Source organism: Aquarana catesbeiana, linkage group LG11 (assembly GCF_042186555.1).
Source record: "Aquarana catesbeiana isolate 2022-GZ linkage group LG11, ASM4218655v1, whole genome shotgun sequence".
In the NCBI taxonomy this organism is placed as follows: Eukaryota; Metazoa; Chordata; class Amphibia; order Anura; family Ranidae; genus Aquarana; species Aquarana catesbeiana.
In genome coordinates, this window is record NC_133334.1 from 267,914,062 (window position 1) to 267,938,228 (window position 24,167).

Genomic DNA, 24,167 nt, shown 5'->3' on the forward strand with positions numbered 1-24,167 from the left:
AGTACTGCTAGGGGCAGTACTAAGACTTAGAAGAAGTGGTTTAAGCAGTGCAGGCTGTCAAGAGTGAGGCCATCTAGTGGCGGAAAAGGAATACTGCTTGGAACAGCTGCAAAAAAAAGCAAAAGTTGCTTTTTTATTTTAGCTTTTTGTGGACTATTCATTTTTTTATTATTATTATTATTATTATTGGCAGCTCTAAGCTGATCTCTTGCACATGTATCGCTAAAAATAAAATTGAAAGGGTAAACATTCTCTTTAATATACTGCCGCTAGTCTGGAGAATTATCACACCGAGCTGTCAAAAACATATTTCAAACCCAAGCTGCGATTGTATTCCCCCATGACAACATCCCTTAAAATACAGAGCTAATCAAGGCCGGCGCGAAATAAGAGTCTCCCGTATTCGTCAGTGTCACGGCTGCCCTTCTGCTCAAGTGTCCCTTCTGCTCCGAACGCCGAGTTTTGGACGAGTGATGACATTTCTGCCGAAACAATACATCAAGCCGCTGACAGTCAGGTGGCTTCTCGGGGCCCCGGCTGATAACGAATATATTGTCAAACCTTTGAAAATAATTTATCGGCTCTCCTCTTCCAGGATAAAAAAAAAATAAAAAAATAAAAACGTTCTCTGATCATAATAGTTTTATAAATGCCCACAAGACGGGGAAAATTAAAAATGTCGTCTCTCGAGATCAAAACAAAGAACAAAGGCATCGAACGCGCCGTTACCAGAGGCGGCGTATGAGGATCGCCCAGATTTTAGCTTAACCACTTCAGTACCGGGTACTTTTTACCCCCCCCCCTTACTGCCCTGGCCAATTTTCAGCTTTCAGTGCTGTCACACTTTGAATGACAATTGCGCGGTCATGCTACACTGTACATATATGAAATTTGTTAGCATTTTTTTAAAACAATAAATCTTTTGGTGGTATTTAATCACCGCTGGGATTTTTTAAATTTTTTTTTTGCTAAATAAACAAAAAAAAGACAGAAAATGTTTTTTTTTTTTTTTTTTTTTTTTTAAATAGTTTTTATTTGTTTCTGTTATAAAGTTTTGCAGATAAATAATCATTCACCAAAATGTATTCTGCTTCATTTCTTTGGTAAAAAATAACCCAAATCAGTGTATATTATTTAGTCTGTCTGAAAGTTATAAAGCCCACAATCTATGGGATATATATTTGAAAATCGATCAATCCTGACGGCCTCTCATCTCATTTCTTGAGACCCTAAAACGCCAGGACAGAACAAATATCCCCCCAAATGACCTCTTTTTGGAAAGTAGACAGTCCAAGGTATTTAGTAAGAGTCATGGCAGGTTTTTTTGAAGTTGTAATTTTTTTTTCTCAATTTTAATGAAAATGAAGAAATAAAATTAAAAAAATCGTAAAAAAAAAAAAAAAATAAGGAAAATGTAATAAAAAACAAAAAAAAATTAAATAAAAAAACAAAAAAAAAGTACTATGAATATTTTTTTTTACATTCTGTCACCAGTGCAGTAAAGCGTCATCATATAACTGGTATGGCCGTGATCAGGGACACTGACTGGTGACGGTATGTAAAAAAAATAATAATAATAATTTTTTAAACATTTTTAAATTTTTTTTTTTTTTTTTGCATACTTTGACAAGAGCAACAGAGTGTTACCAAAGTAACACTGTACTACTCTGGAGAGGTGATCAGGATTTTTTTTTTTTTGTACACTATGATTGCTTATTACAGTGAATTTTCCTGTTGTTATAAACAACCATTTTTATTGAATGAAATCGATTCATTTCGGTGTTTACTATTGTGATTAGCTGTGATTGGCCACAGCTAATTACATGGTGCAGAGGGGCTGTGATTGGCCCTGTCTGTACCATATGATCACTGTGACCAATCACAGAGATCAACACAATAGTACACAATGAATGGCATTAATGAAAGCCATCCATTGAGTACAATTGTGATGTGATCTGCTATGATTAGCCACAGCGATCACATGGTACTGTCAGCGGGCCGGTACACTGATCTGTCGTCTGTTGTGTCAGGTGACAGACCACACTGCTGCTGCGATGTCGGTTCTAGGGAGGAGGTCATATAATGTCCACCCAGAATGAGTGAACTCCTGCCTGGCCATCATTCGTCTATAGGGCGGATCGAAAATGGTTAAAGGAAAACTCTACTTTTATTGAAAAACTGATGTTAAGTTTGGAAGTACATTTTTACTCCTCATGCTGCTAACCTTACTAAATAGATAGGAAGGTATATCATATTTACTTGTTTTAAACTTATTTTTACATTTCTTCAGTTGCTTCCTGCTTTCTTGCCTAGACCAAAATAACGAAGCCCTGTGGGTGGGGCGAAACAGGTCGGGGAGGCGTGGCCTGGCGGAAGCCCGGGCTGAGGCTGCTCTTACTACAGAGATTGCTGGATCTTGCTGGATGTGCGGCATCTGGGGTATTTCTTCCCTCGGCCAAAAGGATGTCATGCATCCCAGAAGTCTTCGGGAGGGAAGTAGGGGCTTTCTCAGCTAAGCATACCCTCCTGCCTGCATGCCTGAGCTATAGGCAGATGGATTCCAGGAAGTAAATGCTACACGAATCATGCACCCTTACTCAAGATGGCTGCAGATAGAAATGCTACTGGGGTGTTTTTCAATGTGATTTCTCAGCAAAATAAAGCTGGAAAATGGGTGGATGGGGGAGTTTGCTTTGAATATTAAAAATGAATTAAATTGTGTTTTTGGTATGTGGTGCTCAGATGCAGTTCAGTTCAGCTTTAAGTGGTTTTACTCAACCCGGGGAAGAAAAAATATTCAATGTGTGTTGGCATGGCTGCTTGTAGTCTCCACTAGGAAAGCATGTGACAAGGTGACAACGCAGGATAAAAATTTTGAGACACTTGTCACCTCATAACAGGAAGTGCCTGAACATGGCAGGATCACCGGGTATTCTTCTAAGGCCCATTTAGACTTGGTAAAATGCACATGACTGCAACACGTAACATGCATAACTGTGCTGCTGCGTCATTCATTCTGAATAGCACCCCAATGCATTAGGAGTTCATTTACACTGCCCTATGTTAAACAATACGTTTTAGTGTGCAGAAAGTGACCCCTTATTCATGCCTCAGGACAGCGGCGCAGTGCACGCTCCCCTCCATGACTATATTAGTGTGTGCGCACTTCCCACTATGTCTATACAAATGCATGCACGCTCCCCTCCGTGACTCTACAAATGCGTGCACACTCCCCTCCATGACTTTACAAATGCGTGCACGCTCCCCTCCATGACTTTACAAATGCGTGCACGCTCCCCTCCATGACTCTACAAATGCGTGCACGCTCCCCTCCATGACTTTACAAATGCGTGCACGCTCCCCTCCATGACTCTACAAATGCGTGCACGCTTCCCTCCATGACTCTACAAAGGCGTGCACACTCCCCTCCATGACTCTACAAATGCGTGCACGCTCCCCTCCATGACTCTACAAATGCATGCACACTCCCCTCCATGACTCTACAAATGCGTGCACGCTTCCCTCCATGACTATACAAATGCGTGCACGCTTCCCTCCATGACTATACAAATGTGTGCACGCTTCCCTCCATGACTCTACAAAGGCGTGCACGCTCCCCTCCATGACTCTACAAATGCGTGCACACTTCCCTCCATGACTATACAAATGCGTGCACGCTCCCCTCCATGACTCTACAAATGCGTGCACGCTCCCCTCCATGACTAAACAAATGCGTGCACGCTCCCCTCCATGACTCTACAAATGCGTGCACGCTTCCCTCCATGACTATACAAATGCGTGCATGCTCCCCTCCATGACTATACAAATGCGTGCACGCTCCCCTCCATGACTCTACAAATGCGTGCACGCTCCCCTCCATGACTCTACAAATGCGTGCACGCTCCCCTCCATGATTCTACAAATGCGTGCACGCTCCCCTCCATGACTCTACAAATGCGTGCACGCTTCCCTCCATGACTCTACATATGCATGTACATTCCCCTTCATAACTATACAAATGCGTGCACGCTCCCCTCTATCACTATATATATATATATATATATATACACAGAATCTCACAGAAGTGAGTACACCCCTCACATTTTTGTAAATATTTTCTTCTATCTTTTCATGTGACAACACTGAAGAAATGACACTTTGCTACAATGTAAAGTAGTGAGTGTACAGCTTGTATAACAGTGTAAATTTGCTAAAAAGTAAAACAAAAAAATGCTGCGCTATCCAAATGTAATCTTGTGGTTATCATACTAAATACTAGTACTATTAACTACACCTAAATAATAATTACCCTCTTATGCGATTAATAAATATGCATAATATTGCAATCCTATGCGATTAAAATTTGCAATCATATGCGATACTCCCAGTGACAGCCTGTGTACCATACACAACTCTATGTACATATATTACAATCGTATGCGATGGAAAATATGCAACCCTATGGGATAATTGCAGTAATAACCTGTAAACTTGTACAATTCTAAATAATAAGTAAAGTGCAACAACATAAAAATAATCAATATAGAATAAAGTGAACTGTGTATTAAAGTGCTCTTGTGCCAAAATATATCATGTATTAATGTGTCTACACAGGAACGCAACATAAAGTCCATTCATAACGAATCCATTCTTCTGGTTCTCATTACAGTTGATAAGACAGTAAAGTGCTCATGTCCACTCTTGTGCTCCCCCTTTGGTGAATGCGCTCACCTTAGAGCATGTGACCTCGCACCTAAGCTCAGTCTAATCATGTTTTTAAACCACCTCTGGGTTTATGGTCAGCATTCAGATCCTTGGATGGTTGCTTGCACAAATATCCATATAGAAAACAGAGGAAACTGGATAGTGTGATACTGTTTTAAAATTTATTAAAAAACACAATCTTCCCTATAATAGGGTACTCACATTTTATAGGTGCTAGAGCGCACCACTCTATACAAGCCAAACAATCGTTAGCTGTACTGGTGTGTCCTCTCCTGCACTGTCTCACACACCTTCTGTCCCCTCCCTCCCTTGTGTGGCCGCCATTATTTTCCAGCACTGCCTTAACCCTCTTGGGCATGGAGGTCACCAGAGCTTCACAGGTTACCACTGGAGTCCTCTTCCCCTCCTCCATGACGACATCACAGAGCTGGTGGATGTTAGAGACCTTGCGCTCCTCCACCTTCAGTTTGAGGATGTCCCACAGATGATCAATAGGGTTTAGGTCTGGAGACATGCTTGGCCAGTCCATCACCTTTACCCTCAGCTTCTTCAGCAAGGCAGTGGTCATCTTGGAGGTGTGTTTGGGGTCATTATCATGTTGGAATACTGCCCTGCGGCCCAGTCTTTGAAGGGAGGGGATCATGCTCCGCTTCAGTATGTCACAGTACATGTTGGCATTCATGGTTCCCTCAATGAACTGTAGCTCCCCAGTGCTGGCAGCACTCATGCAGCCCCAGACCATGACACTCCCACCACCATGCTTGACTGTAGGCAAGACACACTTGTCTTTGTACTCCTCACCTGGTTGCCGCCACACACGCTTGTCACCATCTGAACCAAATAAGTTTATCTTGGTCTCATCAGACCACAGGACATGGTTCCAGTAATCCATGTCCTTAGTCTGCTTGTCTTCAGCAAACTGTTTGAAGGCTTTCTTGTGCATCATCTTTAAAAGAGGCTTCCTTCTGGGACGACAGCCGTGCACACATTTGTATACATTGGGGGAGCGTGCACACATTTGCATACATAGGGGGAGCGTGCACACATTTGTATACATTGGGGGAGCATGCACACATTTGTATACATTGGGGGAGCGTGCACACATTTGTATACATAGGGGGAGCGTGCACACATTTGTATACATTGGGGGAGTGTGCACACATTTGTATACATGGGGGGAGCGTGCACAGATTTGTATACATGGGGGGAGCGTGCACAGATTTGTATACATGGGGGAGGCGTGCACAGATTTGTATACATGGGGGAAGCGTGCACAGATTTGTATACATGGGGGGAGCGTGCACACATTTGTATACATTGGGGGAGCGTGCACACATTTGTATACATGGGGGGAGCGTGCACACATTTGTATACATGGGGGGGAGCGTGCACACATTTGTATACATGGGGGGAGCGTGCACACATTTGTATACATGGGGGGAGCGTGCACACATTTGTATACATGGGGGGGAGCGTGCACACATTTGTATACATTGGGGGAGCGTGCACACATTTGTATACATGGGGGGAGCGTGCACACATTTGTATACATGGGGGGAGCGTGCACACATTTGTATACATGGGGGGAGCGTGCACACATTTGTATACATGGGGGGAGCGTGCACACATTTCTATAGTCATGGAGTGTGCCATTACAAGCTTTTTGAGGGATGCTCCCCCCCGGGGCTCTGTATTACGGGGTGCGGTGTACAGACTGCTACACTTGCAGCAGGGGCATCACGGGTCCGAAGGGGTGATTGAGATATTTGGAGTTTTGTCATCTTTTTATTTCTCATGAAAAGGTGAACTTACCCTTTAAATAGAGAACATGCTTTTAATACAAGTGATTGATACTAATTTAAAACAGAATGGCTTTTTATTTTTTTTTATGATCGGAGTGTCGTAATCAAGGGGGGGAATCAAAGCATCGCTCTAATAATTCTCACTTGCTATAATACATTTTTAAAAAATGACTGAGGACGTGTTCTCCTTCTCATACATTGTAATGAGGCCTTTACAGCCTGTGGATTCTACAAATGATACATATATATCTACTTCATATAAAATAAATGTATAGATTGTAATAGCCGAATGGGAGCCTCTACATACCGGATGTCAAATACATTTCAACACATATAAGGTTCTGTCCAATCAAGCGTGACAGCCGCAGTAATTCACTTTATTGCAGCTTTATAGAGGGAGCAAGAGCGCCATCTGGAGGACTCCTAAGGGATTTGTTTTTTTCATTCTTTACCATATTACATGTATTAGATTTAGCTGTTTATTGGTCTGCTTGTTGTTTGTTACATATAGCGAAGAATGAGTGGAGGGATCTTTTTGCAGCCAAATTACTGATTTCGCTTGTTAGCAAAATTTTGCCAAAGCCAAATCGCTCAATGCTCAAAGTTGAAAAAAAAAAAACATCTACAAGCTTTACATTTTTTATTTATTTAGAGGGTGTGTTTGGTACAAGAACAGGTCCAGGATCGCTAAAGGAACTTCCATAACTCTCCTGGCATTCATCATTTCCAGTCCGGGCCATTTCTGACATTCCTCTCCTACATGTAAAAAAAACATAATTTTTTTTTTGCTAGAAAACAACTTAGAACCCCCAAATATTAAATTTGTTTTTAACCTCTTGGCGTGGACAGTACAGAAATATGCAGCCTCTTAGCCGGTGGGCCTTGACACCGAGCGGCTGCATATTTTCATACCACATTGTAAATACAGCTGTGCCGAGAGCATGCGATCGAAGCCGCTCTGCATGTCAGTGTTTGACTGTGGGTGCTGCTAGAGGCACGTGGCTATATTCCACCCCTGAAGAGCAAAGCCACTCTACATGCTTGTCTTTGTCCATAGGTGCTGCTAGAGGTACCCTCCTACATCCCCCCCCCCGACCAACAAACAAACAAACATGCTCTGCATGACAGTCTTTGACTATGGGTGCTGCTAGAGGTACCTGCCCATAATCCACCCCTGAAGAGCGAAGCCGCTCTGCATGCAGGTCTTTGACTATGGGTAATCCTAAAGTTATCCATACACATTCCTCCGCTGGGGAGCAAAGCTTCTATGAATACTGGTTCTTTACCTGGAGGTATGTTTCCCCCCTGAAAAGCAAAGCCAGTCTACAATCTGGTCTTTGACCGCAAATTTTGCTAGCGGTATCCACCTATATTCCACCCTTGAAGAGCAAAGCTGTTCTGCATGCTGGTTCTTGACCTTGGGTACTGCTAGAGGTACCAGCCAACATTACACCCCTGAAGAGAAAAGCCCCTCTGAACATCAGTCCTCAACTGTGAGTGCTTCCAGAGGTAGCTGCCCACTTTCCACCACTAAAGAGTGATGCTGCTCTGCATGCCTGTTTTTGACTGTGGGTGCTGCCAGAAGTACCTGGCAACATTCCACCCCTGAAGAGCAAAACCCCTCTGCATGATGGTCTTTGACTGTGGGTGTTGTCAGAAGTACCTGCCCACGTTCCACCCCTGAAGAGCAAAGCCCCTCTGCTGCTGTCCACGAGCGCCTCAGACCTCTCCTCTGTATTACCATCTGAGCCACAGAGTGTACAGAGCCAGTGGACGGCTTTCTATGGGTTCCCGAGTGACACAGCCTGTTGAACCAGCGAGCAAGGAGACAAACGCTGCAGGATTTTCCTCATGCTGATCGTTTTTAACCTCAATGTGAGTGTTTGTATTCATTGTACCATAACGTTTCTACAGTTCATACTTAGAAGGCGCCTCTTTCTTTACCCTTTTTCTGCATCATGGTCTTTGACTGTGGGTGTTGTCAGAAGTACCTGCCACATCCCACCCCTGAAGAGCAAAGCCTATCTGCATGATGGTCTTTGACTGTGGGTGTTGCCAGAAGTACCTGCCCACATTCTACTCCTGAAAAGCAAAGCCACTCTGAATGCTGGTCTTTGACCATAGGTGATGCTATGGTCAAAGCATCACCTGCCCACATTCCTCTTCTGAAGAACGAATCCTGTACAAATGCCGGTCTTTGCCTGTAGGCACAGCTAGATGTACCGCCCACACTCCACCCCCAAAAAGTGATGTAGCTCTGCATACCCAATCTGTGACCATGGGTGCTGCTAGAGGTACCGCCCACACTCCACCCCCGAAAAGTGATGTAGCTCTGCATACCCAATCTGTGACCATGGGTGCTGCTAGAGGTACCGCCCACACTCCACCCCCGAAGAGTGATGTAGCTCTGCATACCAATCTGTGAAATGGGTGCTGCTAGAGGTACCCTTCTACATTTCATTCCAAAAGACGCCAGATGTTGTTAGACCATGGATTAAGGTGAGTAATACTGATGCCTCCTACACACGATCGGAATTTCTGACAACAAATGTTCGATGTGAGCTTGTTGTCGGAAATTCTGACCGTGTGTACGCTCCAAGGGGACATTTGCTGTCGGAATTTCCGACAACAGATGTTTGAGAGCTGGACCTCAAATTTTCCGACAACAAAAACGTTGCGTGTGTAGACAATTCCGACGCACAAAAGTCCACGCATGCTCGGAATCAAGCAGAAGAGCCGCACTGGCTATTGAACTTCATTTTTCTCGGCTCGTCGTACGCGTTGCACGTCACTGAGTTCTTGGCGATCGGAACTTCCGACAACATTTGTGCGACCGTGTGTATGCAAGACAAGTTTGAGCCAACATCCGTCGGAAATAAATCCACGGTTTGGTTGTCGGAAATTCCGATCGTCTGTTCACGGCATGAGTGTTCCCATATAGGATTGACCGAATGTAATTAAAAATACATTACCAGGTATGTGTCAAAACTGCTGCCAAACACAAGACAGTAACTTAGCGTTGTCAGCCTGATACAGGAAGTGATGTTACTGGCAGGATCACCAGGTAAGAAACTTTGCAAAAGATTAACAAAAGGAGATTAGCTTGAAGTGGATGTAAACCCAATGTCATCCTTTCTAAACTCCTGCCATAGGGGTTATCTATAAGGATATACATGCCTCCTGCATGTATCTTTACCTGTCAAATGTCTCCCCTCTATCTGTTATGAGACCCGAAAAACTGCAGATTCTGTGGGCGGGTCTGTTGTCTGGAGCTCGGTGGGCGGAGTCGTGATGTCAGTAGACTCCCCGCCCACCTCTACACTCCCCTTGTCAAAATGCATTTTCTCCTGTGTATTTCTTACACTGAATTTCTGCTATGATCTCTAACATCCAGTGAAAAGACAGGAAAGTAACCACATGACTTCAGCATGCCAAATCATGGTGAGGTGTGGAACAGCCAATCCTTGCAGAGCTGCTGAAGAAAGGAGTGGGGGAGGGAATTAAAAAATAATGCATGTCTTAGTCTAGTGCACGAGATATGTAAATCACCTGTCACTCACAGCAAGGGGGAGGATTTGACAAAGTTTTTCTCTGTTTGTCAAGTTTTATCTCACTGAACAATATAAGAGGATTGCTCAGAGATGGATTTACTCTGTGTGGCAAGACTGGGCTCAAATGATAGGAAATCTTATACTCTACATTATGACATCAAAAAAAAAAAAAAACATTTCGGGTTTACATCCACTTTAAGAACTCTATACAGAGAGGTATGATTCCATATGAGAACATACTAAAAAATTGGCTTTAGATACACTTCATGTTATCATTTTTTGCCATGTCTACCTCCAATTCTCATCCCTCCATATAATAAGTGATGGCTAACACATCTCTGCGAGCATTTCACAAGGCTGGCAGGCGGGCATTCATTATCTCCCATCAGCATCTCGCAGCTACCGGTGACAGGGCCTCTTCGCCTTCTACCTATTTCCCAGCCGCTCTCTCCAGGGCCCGTGCTCGCAGGCGTCTGATCAGACCTTATTTGCAATTCTACAGCTAAGCACATAGCGGTGGGAATGGTGACATGTTTACTTCTCATTATGAGGCTCAGCTCGGTAATTTTGCCGTGCAGTGTGTGCAGCTTTCTATAAGGGAACATGTGCAAAAGAGTAATTGAATGTAATGTGCGGTTGCAAGCCAGTACACATGACCTGCCTGAGTGCACAAATTGAAATTACATCTGCAAACACAATATGTTGCAACTGCAATGACTAATGTATAGGAAGCCAAATGCTGCCACAGGTATCAGTTATGTGCTCACAGCCCCGTTATTTACCTTTATTCTGCAGGAAAAAATTGGATCCAGGCGTTGCGGGAAATCGAAACGTATTTTTGCTGATTTATTATATAGTTTGGTGGAATATAGGAATGTGCTGTCCACGATGCATATAATAACAATATGAGTTTTTATTTATTTTTTTATTTTCTTTATGTAAAGAGAATGCGTAAAGTTTTGTATACATTCATAGCTCCCAACTGTCCCTGATTTCGAGGGACTGTCCCTGATTTCGAGGGACTGTCCCTGATTTGGAACAATGTTCCTCTGTCCCTCTTTCCTCCTCATTTGTCCCTCATTGTGATCTGATCTATATAGTTGTATATAAAATGCGCTTTTTATCTTTCAAAAAGTGTTTCCCAGCGCTAAACTTTTCATCCAAATTCTAAATTGCTGCATTTGTCAATTTTAAAAGCCAATATAAAGGAATATTGGTGGAAAAAAAAAGAACTTGTGGATTTAATTAACGCTTTTTTTTTTTGGATATGTCCCCTTTAAGGGGCGTGGCAGAGGGGGTGTGTCCTATGCCCACATACGTTTGCTAGTAGGTGTCCCTCATTCCCATCTCAAAATGTTGGGAGGTATGTATATTTAGTATGCTCAAAGCCAACAAAAAATTCCAAATATGTTTTATTTATTGTTCAGTTGGGCAAATATGAATTACCGCAGGTGAAGGTTTTCGGATTTACCATTTCTAGCCAATAGGTGGAATGCTGAGCTTCCTTTCACAAATTTACAAGTCCCAAAATGATAGCAAACCTTTCAGTAACATTACAAGCCTAAATAAATTAAAGTCTTGATATTAGAGGCGTAACTAGATCCTTCAGGGCCCCGATGTAAGAAGCCATGAAGGACCCCCCTGACCTCCAGGGCCCTTTTCCATTGGTCCTGGGATCCTTCCTCTGGTCCCAGGGCCCTTTATTCTTTAAATCCTTTAGGCTGGGTTCACATATGCATACTTCCCAACTTTTTGAGATGGGAATGAGGGACACCTATCAGCAAAAGAATGCAGGCATAGGACACACCCCCTTGTCACGCCCCCCTTAAAGGAGAATTGTACAAAAAAAAAGATTGGTTAAACCCACAAGTGCTTTTTTTTACCACTACTATTCCTTTATATTGGCTTTTGGAATTTACAAATGCAGCAATTTAGAAATCAGATAAAAGGTTTAAGGCTGGAAAACACTTTTTGATAGATAAAAAGTGCATTTTATATACAACTGTATAGATCAGACCAAAATGAGGGACAAAAGAGGAGGAATGAGGGACAGAGGGATATTGCTCCAAATCAGGGAAAATCCCTCCAAATCAGGGAGAGCTGGGTGCTATGACATATGTACGAACTGGATGCGGCTTTCACCGCATCCAATTCACATGACATCCGAGTGTGCTCAGCTCGCTATGGAGTCGGTTCACACAGGTCCGGGGCGGCCGCGATCTGCATTCCAAAAGGGTCCTGTGCGTCTTTGGGTCCAGTTCAGGTGCGAATTCAGGCAAACATTCGGACCTGATTCGCACTTGAACCGGTGAACAGGGACGCACCGGACCCCAGGCTGGAAACCATGGGGGCACATATGTGAACCCGGCCTTAAAGACTCTCTAAATCACAAAAAGTCACAAGCAAGTCACAGGTAAATTGCAAGCAAGAGACACGGCTTGGGGGTCACAGCAGTGTGAACCAAGCCTTATAGTCCCTTTCTCATGTTCTTCAGCAGCCCCCTTCCTGCTGCCCCCCCCCCCCCCCCATGGTGGCAGAATGCCAGGGCCCAGTCACGACCTTTGAAGTGCCACCTCTGTGACCTTGGTAGTTCTGCCACTGCCTGATATGCCACAATATACAGAAGCGGTATCATTTAGTTTTAATTTTATTAAATAATTTTTAAAAATATCTTTAATCATTAAAAAAGACACCCCTGAGCTCGTGTCAGTAATTTTGCCGAGGCAAATGCTGATGTCATCAGTATGCTGCAGGCAGTAGTAAGGATTTCCTTTATTCCCCACTTACCCAGTTATCAGATTGCAACATTGTAACTTTGTAGCAAAGTCATATAGTGAGAGGCAGGGGCTGATCTGTGCCAGGCGTTGGTGAACATAGCCAAGACCTGCCTAGATATCAGGATTTATATAATGGTGTAATCTCTGAAAAGACATTTTAGTAGATTGAGTGTCTGATTCACAAACTGATGCTGGTGGCAATCTATAATTTTGCAGCAAAATCTGTGTCACCAAAACCGCTAATCCATGTCCGAGGGGGGCAATAATGCATATCAGCGGATAGAAGGTGTAGAACGTGATACCACCCAATTACCGTAGATTGATTGTATAGTATGTGCCCATCACTTAATAGGGGTGTAATGATAGAATCCATGAGAAAACCCCAAAACAGCCACCATGTGCTTCCTGTTTTTTTTTTCTGGCCAAAGAAATTTGGTCTATATTAAAGAAGAACTCCCACACTTTTTTTTCCCAATGTTCTGTCCTCCAGGGGGCAAAGTATGTGGAGTATTCATACGGGATCCATTATAGAATACATTTTATACATACAGGATATATTATATAATACATTGTATACATACGGGATCCATTATAGAATACATTGTATAAATACAGGATACATTATATAACACATTGTATACATACAAGAAACATTGTATACATACAAGATACATTATATAATACATTGTATACATACAGGATCCATTATAGAATACATTGTATACATACAGGATCCATTATAGAATAAATTGTATACATATGGATCCATTATAGAATACATTGTATACATACAGGATCCATTATAGAATACATTGTATACATACAGGATCCATTATATAATACATTGTATACATTTAGGATCCATTAAATAATACATTGTATACTCTACATACATGGATACATCATATAATACATTGTATTTTTCTCTCCTTGCCAGGGGAGGAAAATGTTTACAAAAAAAGTGCAAAAAATACAAAAATAAAAAAATAAAGACAAAATAGCTATAACAAGGTTTCATCTAGGTCAGGGTTAGTGTTGGGGTCAAAAGGTCAGGGTCAGTAAATGTTATGTAGGATTTTAACCACTTGACCTCCAGAAGGTTTTACCCCCTTCATGACCAGGCCATTTTTTTTGCTATTCAGTACTGCACTTGTGCAGTTTTTCACAAAAAAAGAGTTTTCTTTTGGTGGTATTTGATCACCACTGGGTTTTTTTATTTTTTGTGATATAAATGAAAAGAAGGCTGAAAAAGATAAAAAAAAAAACAAAACAATGTTTTCTACTTTTCGTTCTAAAACATATCCAATAAAATCAAACCTCTTCATAAATTCAGGCCAAAATATATTCTGCTACATCTTTGGTAAAAAAAAAAAATAAAATTCACAGTAAGTGTATATTGATTGGTTTGAGTTACAACATCTACAAACTATGGTATATATATATATATATATATATATATATATATATATATATATATATATATATATATATATATATATATATTTAAAAATTGATCAATCCTGACATACTGACGGGCTCTCTCGGCCCTAAAATGCCAGGACAGTTCAAATATCCCCCAAATGACCCCTTTTTGGAAAGTAGACAGTCTGAGGTATTTAGTAAGAGAGATGGCGAGTTTTTTGAAGTTGTAATTTTTTTGTCACAATTTTTTGGAAAATGAAGAAATTAAAATTTTTAATTTTTTTTCACAATTTATTTTTGACATACTGACATTAGTGCAGTACAGCGTCATCGGAGAGTGCAAAAACTGGTGCAGCTGTGCATGGTGACCAATCAGCTTCTAACTACAGATTGGTTCAATTAGGCTTCGACAAAAAAAAAAAAAAAAAAAGCTAGAAGCTGATTGGTTTCTATGCAGAGCTGCACCAGGTTCTGCACTCTCTAGTTTTAGTAAATCAACTCTGATATGACTGGTGTGGCAGTGATCAAGGATGCAGGCTGGTGACAGTATTTTTTTTATATTTTGGGTCAGTTTTCCTTTGATAATAATTTAAAAAAAAATAAAATATGGAGAAAGCTATTACAATTTAGCACCAAACAAAAGCCCCCCCCCCCCCAAAAAAAAATATATATAAATATATATAAAGAAAAAAAATATATATATATATAAAAATATAAATTATAAATATATATATATATATATATATATAAATATATATTTATATATATATATATATATATATATATATATATATATATATATATTTTTTTTTTTTTTTTTATATTTATATTTTTTTTGGGGGGGGGCTTTTATTTGGGGCTAAATTGTCTGAGGTATTTAGTAAGAGAGATGGTGAGTTTTTTGAAGTTGTAAATTTTTGTCACAATTTTTTGGAAAATTACAATTTAGCACCAAATAAAAGCCCCCCCCCCCCAAAAAAAAAAAAAAATATATATATATATATAATAATTCACCTGGATACACAAAGTAGTTGCAATCATATGTACAGCTTTACTAACACATGTCAGGTTTGTTTTGACCCTGGTCATAAAGGGGTTAATTTGCGTCTTTTCTAACGCCATGTTTCTGTTCTCTTGCAGGCACGGGACCCAGCGTGGCCAGCGACCCCATGCTTTACTTGCTGTTGTTGATATTTCATCAGCTTGTGTTTTTGCTGTTTAACCACTGATGGACCATTTTGTGAGTCATTCCTCTCAACCAACCAAACAGCCCACAGGAACTTATCCAAAACCTCCCCTTTCTCCCTTTCCCCCCTTCTTCTTTACGAAAGCTGCAAATTTACGAAAAAAGGACAGGAAAAAGACTGAAAGAAGCATGGCAAACTCTTCACAATGAATATTAAATACAAAAAATAAAAAAATTACAAAAAATAAAAAAAAACATGTATTTTTGGAGAACCTACACGAAAGTGAAAAATGGAAAACACCCAAGTATTGCATCTAGTTTAAAAAAAAAAGAGGAATTTAAAAATCATACACAAAAAGTCTGGTTGACGCCTTGCTGCGCGCATTTATTAACGGAAAAAAAAAAAAAAAAACAGTAATCATCAGGCATTTCCTTCCCAAGATGGCGATCGTTGTTCTTTTTGCACGAACTTTTGAGCAATTATTTTTATGACAATCTGTAAATTTATTGCGTTTAGAAACCTTCTCATGAAAAAAAAAATATTTTTAAGTAGGGTGTGTGTTTGGGTTAATTTTCTTTCAGTTTTTTTTTTATTTTTTTATTTTGTATTAAATTATTTCATGTCCGTACATTTTTGTTTTTCTCTTCTTTTTTTTTTTTTTTTTCGTTTTTCTTTCTTCGAAGGCAGATCAGACTCGTCATTACTCACCGTCGATAATATTTATTTTTAAATAAAGGTTGGAATCAAGGTAAGACAACTTGTTTATAACAAAACAAAAACCTGTATTGTATAATGCTGAATAACAGTTGAATAAAAAGAGTTTTGAAATAAGATTAGCAAGATTTCATTTTCCAAATTCAAGTTTCATGAGCCTGATAAACATTGCCGGGGCGTATTTGATAAGTTGATAAGGATAATATTTCGGAGAAAATTGATAAAATTTAGGAAAATGAAATTCACGTATAAACAAACGAATGAAAGCGCCAAACAAAAGATCCAAAAATCCAAAATCTTAATAGTATCAATTGACAGGATAACATGTAACAGAAAACACATTTTTGATCGTGTAAGGGCTCATTCACACGGGCAGCTGGGGGGGCAGTAAAAATAGGTAGTAGACATGTGCAGAACCAAAAAATTTGTTTAATTTGGGATAGATTTGTTATTTTACTAACATAGTTTTGTTGATTTGTTTCTGAAATACTTTAGTTTCGTTTCATTTATTAAATTTTCTAACAAGTTCCAAATTTTCAGAACGATTCGAATTCGGATCGGTGAAAAAAAAATGATCGACCGATACGAATTCTGTGGGAAGAATAGCTGGTTGTTAAGGAGCGGGTTGGGAAGCCGGCCCCCCGTGTCCTCAACAACCGATGACTCATCAGCCATCAGCGGGCTTCCCTGCTGATGGATAATTGTAAACAAAAGAATGCCGGCAATAGAAAATTCTGAAAAAAACAGCACCCCCCCCCCCAATCCATACCTTGTATGGATTTTAAGGGGCAAGCTGGGGTCTGGTATGGTTCAGGAGTGGGGGTGGGGTGGGGGACGCTCGCTAGCCCCCTCCCCTTTCCTGTCCTGCCAGGCTGCATGCTCGGATAAGGGTCTGGTATGGATTTTGAGGGGGACCCAAGTCATTTTTTTTTTTTTCATTTTAACGTGGGGCCTGGTATGGGGGGAATCCTTATGTTTTTTTTTTTTTTTTTTTGTTTTTTTTTTCATTGCTGGCAATATTTAGTTTACATTTCAGCTGTCAGCAGGCTTCATCGGTTGTTAAGAATGCGGCGGCTGGCTTCCCTCTCCTTAACAACCAGCTATTTTTCATACAGAATTCAAATCGGTCGATCGTTTTTCGACCAGTCGAATTAGAATCGTTACGAAAATTTAGAATTCGTTAGAAAACGAATAAGCAAAATGAATTTAAACAAATTTCTTACGATACATCCGAATCTCCGAATAACCAAAAATTTGTCCGAATTTACATTAGGACCAAAACGAATGGCACATGTCTAATAGGCAGTTACATAGTTAGTCAGGTTGAAAAAAGACACAAGTCCATCTAGTTGAACCATAAAAATAAAATAAAAATAAAAAAATAAATAAATAAAATAAAAAATATCATACAATCCCATATACCCAATCCTAGACCCACAGTTGATCCAGAGGAAGGCGAAAAAAAAAACAGAAAAGCAGGATCCAATTTGCTACAGCAGGGGAAAAAATTCCTTCCTGATCCCAGAGAGGCAATCGGATTTTCCCTGGATCAACTTTACCTATAAATGTCAGTACCCAGTTATATTATGTACATTTAGGAATGAATCTTAAAGCAATCTACTGAGCTGGCCAGTACCACCTCTGGGGGGCGTCTATTCCACATTTCTTGATGTGAAGAAACCTTTCTGTATTTGGAGATGAAATCTCTTTTCCTCTAGACGTAAAAAGTCCCCCCTTGTCCTCTGTGTTGACCGTAAAGTGAATAACTCAACACCAAGTTCACTATATGGACCCCTTATATATTTATACATGGTAATCATATCCCCCCTTAATCCCCTCTTCTCAAGAGAGAATAAATTCAGCTCCTCTAATCTTTCCTCATAGCTGAGCTCCTCCATGCCTCTTATCAGTTTGGTTGCTCTTCTCTGCACTTTCTCCAGTTCCCTGATATCCTTTTTGAGAACTGGTGCCCAAAACTGAACTGCACATCCCAGATGAGGTCTTACTCCAGAGGTCTTACTGCATATTCCAGTTGAGGTCAGTTAAGCCCTTCTTAACCACTTACCCCCCATGGTGGACGTCATATGATGTCTTGAGGTTTAAATGGTTGTACCAGGATGGTGCCTGCAGCTACAGGCATCATCCTAGTTTCAAAATTTGGAGCTGAAGAGGTTGCGGAGAAGGGTATCTCCACCTTTCCCGGGCTCTCCTATCTAATCAGCGGCATCCTCTAGAGTGAGGAACTGACGTTGTTCCTCCCTGTCTGTAACGTCACAAACCGAAAACAACGATGATTTTGTCACTTCTGGTTCTTAGTTTACTGTCCTGTTACCGGCCAGTGAAGCAGCTGATCAGACCGATCAACCGATCAGACTGATCTGTGTCTGTTCTGCTGCATTTGAGGTGAGAGGAGAAATCTGGGGTCTAACAGACCCCAGATCTCTCCATAAGGAGGACCTGTTCTGGCCCATGCTAACAGAAGGGATGTTGTTCATCCCTTGTTATAGCAATAAAGTTGATCGAAAAAAGAAATGAAAGAGGAAGTAAACCCTGATGGGTTTTACTTCCTCTTTTTTCCCCTGCAAAGTAAAATCATAATGGGCTACTATGCATCGCATACTAGCCAATTATGTTGCGCTTACCTGCAAACGAAGCCCGTGAGGTCCCCGCTGGTGGCTGCTTCCATCTTTGCCCCTCTTCCTTCCGGGGCCGTGGACTTGGGCTCTATGACTGTCTGGAGTCACGTGACGTCACTCCCATGCATGCGTGCCGGAGCTGCCGGTCACGGCACAGACCCTTTAGAAACGACACGTTCGTGCCCTTTCTTCCGTGCGCAAGCATCAGTGACGTTGGCACAGCCATATATGATAAATATCTCCTAAACCGTGCAAGTTTAGGAGATATTTCCAGTACCTACAGGTAAGTCTTATTATAGGCTTACCTGTAGGTAAAAGTGGTGTAACTAGGTTTACAACCACTCTAAAGGGACAGTTAAAATAAAAAATTGTAAATAAAATAAATAAATAAAAAATGAAAGTCCCTCGTCCCCTGTGCTCACGAGCAAATGCGAACACATACGTAAGTCCCGCGCACATTTGTAAATGGTGATGGCATCACACAAGTGAGGTATCTTCGAACGAGAGCAATAATTCTAGTGCCAGACCTCCTGTGTAGCTCTAAACTGGTAACCTGTAAAGGCTTTTAAAGGGTCACCTATGGAGATTTTTAGGTATCGTAGTTTGGCGCCGTTCCACAGTCATAAGTCATTTTAAAGCGTGACATGTTAGGTATCTATTTCTTTTATATTTTACCAAAAATTGGGTATTTTATTGTGTTTGTGTTCAATAAAGTGTATTTCTTCCCCAAATTTTTTTGTTTGAAAAACCGCTGTGCAAATACCGTGTGATATAAAAAAAAACTGCATCACCCACCATTTTTTTCTCTAGGGCCTCTGCTTAAAAAATATATAATGTTTGTAGGTTCTAAGAGATTTTCTAGCAAAAAAAAAAAAAATGCTGATTTTAGGAGAGAAGTGTCAGAATTGGCCCGGTAGAGAAGTAGTTAGGCTGCAATGGTAGTCAGACAGGGTTGTACACATGCTGTGGGCGCAGCAAAAATTACACCCCATGTACCCCCGGTACTGCCTGTCAAATTCAACCCATTCAAGTGAATGGGGCATAGTTGTGCGCAGCCTATTGCATTAGGGTGTGCACCTCAAAGCTCAAACACACGTGTGTGTGTGTTATATACACAGTATATACACGCGCTTCCACACTTCTCTTATAAGCCAAGCCATCAGTGAGAGATCTTTCCCATCTCCCCACCTACACACAGAGCCAGGGTGGTCTTAAAAGCATCATGGGGCCCTGGGCAAAGTGATACACTGGGGCCCCTACCAGGGAGATGGCAGAAAAAAGTGTGTGGCAGGGTGAGGGGGGTTAACTTTTGCTATGTACAGGGTGCAGGGGCCACGAGTGCACTACGTATGTGCAGAGTGCAGGGTTCAGAAGAATGCTACATACATAGTGTACTGTTCAGGAGTGCACCAGCAGAGTGCAGACTTCAGGCATGCACTACGCACAGGGTGCAGAGTTCAGGAGTAAGCTATGTACAGGGTGCAGAATTTGTGCGTGTGCTATGTACAGAGTTCCATCGTTCAGAAGTGCGCTGTGTAGAGTGCAGAGTTCAGGTGTGCGCTACACACATGGCAATAAAGTTGATCAAAAAAAGAAATTAAAGAGGAAGTAAACCCTGATGGGTTTTACTTCCTCTTTTTTCCCCTGCAAAGTAAAATCACAATGGGCTAGTATGCATGGCATACTAGCCGATTATGTTGCACTTACCTGCAAACGAAGCCTGCAAGGTCCCCGCTGGTGGCCGCTTCCATCTTCGCCCCTCTTCCTTCCGGGGCCGTGGACTTCGGCTCTGTGACTGGCCGGAGTCACGTGACGTCACTCCCACGCATGCGTGCGGGAGCCGCCTGTCACGGCACGGACCCTTTAGAAACGGCACGATCGGGTGCAGAATTTGTGCGTGTGCTATGTACAGAGTTCCATCGTTCAGAAGTGTGCTGTGTAGAGTGCAGAGTTCAGGTGTGCGCTACACACATGGTGCACAGTTCAGGAATGAGCAGAGATCATGTGTGTGCTATGTACAGAGTTCAGACGTGAGCTACGCGTAGGGTGCAGAGTTCTGGAGTGTGCTATGCATAGAATGCACACTTCAGGCGTGCACTATGCACAGAGTGCAGAGTTCAGGTGTGCGCTACACACAGGGTGCACAGTCCAGGAGTGAGCTAGGCACAGTGTGCAGAGATCAGGCGTGTGCTATGTACAGCGTTCAGACGTGAGCTACGCACAGGGTGCAGATGTTCAAAAGTTCACTATGTAGAGTGCAGAGTTCAGGAGTGCACTATGCACAGAATGCTAATTTCATGTGTCGGCTATGCAAAGAGTACAGAGTTCAGGCATGCACTACACATAGGATGGACAGTTCAGGAGTAAGCTAGGTACAGGGTGCGGAAATCATGCGTGTGCTAAGTACAGAGTTCAGGTGTGAGCTGCACGCAGGGTGCAGAGTTCAGAAATGCGCTATGTAGAGTGCAGAGTTCAGGCATGTGCTATGCACAGAGTGCCGAGTTTAGGTGTGCACTATGCACAGGATGCAGAGTTCAGGTGCGCGCTATGCACAGGGTGCAGGCTTAAGGCGTGCGCTATGCACAGGGTGCAGGCTTAAGGTGTGTGCTATGCACAGGGTGCAGAGTTCAGGCGTGCGCTATGCACAGGGTGCAGGCTTAAGGCGTGTGCTATGCACAGGGTGCAGAGTTCAGGTGTGCGCTATGCACAGGGTGCAGAGTTCAGGTGTGCGCTATGCACAGGGTGCAGGCTTAAGGCGTGTGCTATGCACAGGGTGCAGAGTTCAGGCGTGCGCTATGCATAGGGTGCAGGCTTCAAGCGCGCAGAGTTCATGCGTGTGCTATTGTACAAAGTTTACTACACCAGTTTACAGACCCTCTCCCCCAGTACAGAGTTTTCCCCTACAAATTCTCCCCAAGAGAATCCTCTCCTCTCCTTCCAGTACAGCTGGAGTTCCAGCTCTTCAACCTTCACTGCCCCATACCCACAGCAGCTCTCCTCTCTCCCACAGAATAGAATCTTAAACTTACTGTGGCTGGCCAGGCTGCTGCAGCGGATGCTGAAGTGGATATCCCGCCCTGCCCCCTCCTCTGTTGTATAGGGAGAGCAGGGAGGGATTTGTGTGTGCAGACACTAAAGGCCAGTGCTGGAGGTTTCCGATGGTAAAAAACCCAGCCGCCGACAGTGTACTTCTTCCTGTGCCGGGTGCTGGTACACAGAGAGGATTCCAGCTCCCGCTGCCACTTTGTATGCATCTCCCTTCTGTGCCAGCTTCTGGAACACAAGAAGTTCCAGCACCGGGCACCCAACTGCCGCTATGTGTGTTGCGCTCAGGGTGATTAGGGTGAGCCCAGGCACACCCGGCACACCCTGTGCGCATGTTTATGGAATGGGGCCAAGCCGCAACCACGAGGCTTTGTAGTATTTCCATGCAAAGTCTCCATTTGGCTGCCACAAACAAAAAAAAATGGGCATTCGGGAGATGGTTGTATCACCTCCTGAACGCCTGCCATCTGTTCCTGTACCACTCCCTGAAAAGCGTTCCACCACAAAACGGTTTTCAGAGGCGCGGCAAGGCCTGCAGGCCGTGTGAACGAGCCCTAAAAGTTACACCTGGAATCAGCATATAAACAAAAGGCTTATACAATTACAAATTTTTCCCGGTTATTGTATCATCTGAGTCCTGAAGTAAGCGGAATATGGGGCCCCTGAAATGGGTTGGTAATTTTTGTTTTCCTGTGACTCCATACTTGAAATGCAAACCAGAGCTGCACTAGCCAGTGTTACCAGGAGGTTGCAGTTGGAATTTTTAGGCCCGTATAATGTAAACTAAAATCAGTATTATAAGGTTTTGAACTCTCAGATTTTCGTTTGGCGCTCTCATTAGACTGTATATATGTGAATTCCTAATTCTGGGCCTCTGCTTGAAGTGTTACTAAACCCAGGACTCTGCATTCACTATATCTGGCCTCCCACAGTACACAGAACATGGAAATGCAAAAGTTTTAGTAAATATAAACTGCTAAATACCTTTTCTCATCAGCAGTATATAGCAGTCTTGTGACATCAGTGTCTGGTTAAAGCTTGTAGGAGGAGTTTTCATTCTCCTCTGACTGTCCCATGAGGCTGCAGGACCCCTGACCCTCTGTCTGGACAGTGCTGATTGGCCCTGTGCCGATCACATGCACCCTCCCACGGAAAAAAAAAAACCTCTCTAGCAATACACACCAAACTGAGCATGTGCAGAGTGCCCCCAAGGCTCTGTACTACCAGCAGATGGGTTGGGGACAGTGGAAGAAGGGGAGGATCAGAAGAGACAGGATCAAACAGCCTTTTTACTTAATGCAGAGGATTAACTCCCTTAGGTTCTGCAGTGAGTATAGCAAGCATGCTTTACTGCATTTACAGACTGATTTTACTGTTGTGGGTTTAGTAACACTTTATGGAGGGAAACCTCACTGGGCCACTGGGCCTTTGGGTTTGAGTCACCAAACATTTGTATTTAGCTTCTTGTCTTCATTTATTTTGGGAAAATGAAACTGGACAAAATGTTGTACCCACAAAATAGAGTAAGTGCTCAATTCTCCTGCTGCCCACATCACCAAACACTGCTCCACTGAACAGAAACCTTTGGCTGAAGTTTGTTTAGAGCCAGACAGTTGTGCAAGTGTTGTTCTCCTGGTCCAGTGGTGAGCTCAGTGGTTTTTTCTTGATCTCCACATCACTTCTGTGGTGGTGAGTTGAAGGTTGGGGATGGGAGCCTCTAAGTGCAGCATAAGACCAAAGGATCACCACTCCCAGAAATGTTGTTTGCTGCATAGACTTCAGAGGAAGGTTTCCCTTTAATGGAGCAGCATTTCGGTGGCAAGGGGCAGCAGAAAGGATAAGTACCAAACATGGTGGCAGGATATGGTGTGCTTGGTGGTCCTAATTAGACTCTATTTCAGCAATCTTCTAAAAGTCCTCTGCAGCTGGTTTTAGTTTGACTTCATGATGAAGATCCACCCGTCCTACCATGATCACTCAGAAAGACCAGAGTGGCCACTAATGCCCTTGCAAAAGAATTTTAGCAGATTGGTGGATTGACGTCACCAACTTTATACAACCCCTCCTACATGAGTGGGACAAGGTCCTTCAGCACTCAAGGTCAAAGTGCACCCCCCTCTCCTCCTACATGAGTATGGGCAAGGTTCTTTAGTATCCAAGGCCAAAGTGTGCCCCCCTCCCCTTCTACATGAGCATGGGCAATATTCTTTAGCACCCAAGGCCAAAGTGCATCCCCGTCCTATATGATTTGGACTAGGTCATTTAGCATCCAAAGCCAAAGTGTACCCCCCTACCCTTCTACATGAGT

At 42.5% G+C, this 24,167-nt stretch overlaps 1 protein-coding gene across 2 annotated transcripts in view; it reads left to right on the forward strand.

The window, feature by feature from the left end:
* The window catches only part of VSTM2B (V-set and transmembrane domain containing 2B), a 109,431-nt gene extending 91,827 nt beyond the window's left edge, over positions 1-17,604 (forward strand). For both annotated transcript variants that reach the window (XM_073605813.1, XM_073605814.1), the window contains exon 6: positions 15,418-17,604. In XM_073605813.1, coding sequence (XP_073461914.1) covers positions 15,418-15,506 — 89 coding nt within the window. In that variant the 3' untranslated portion in view covers positions 15,507-17,604. The remainder of the gene's footprint in view (positions 1-15,417) is intronic.
* The last annotated feature ends 6,563 nt before the right edge of the window (positions 17,605-24,167 follow it).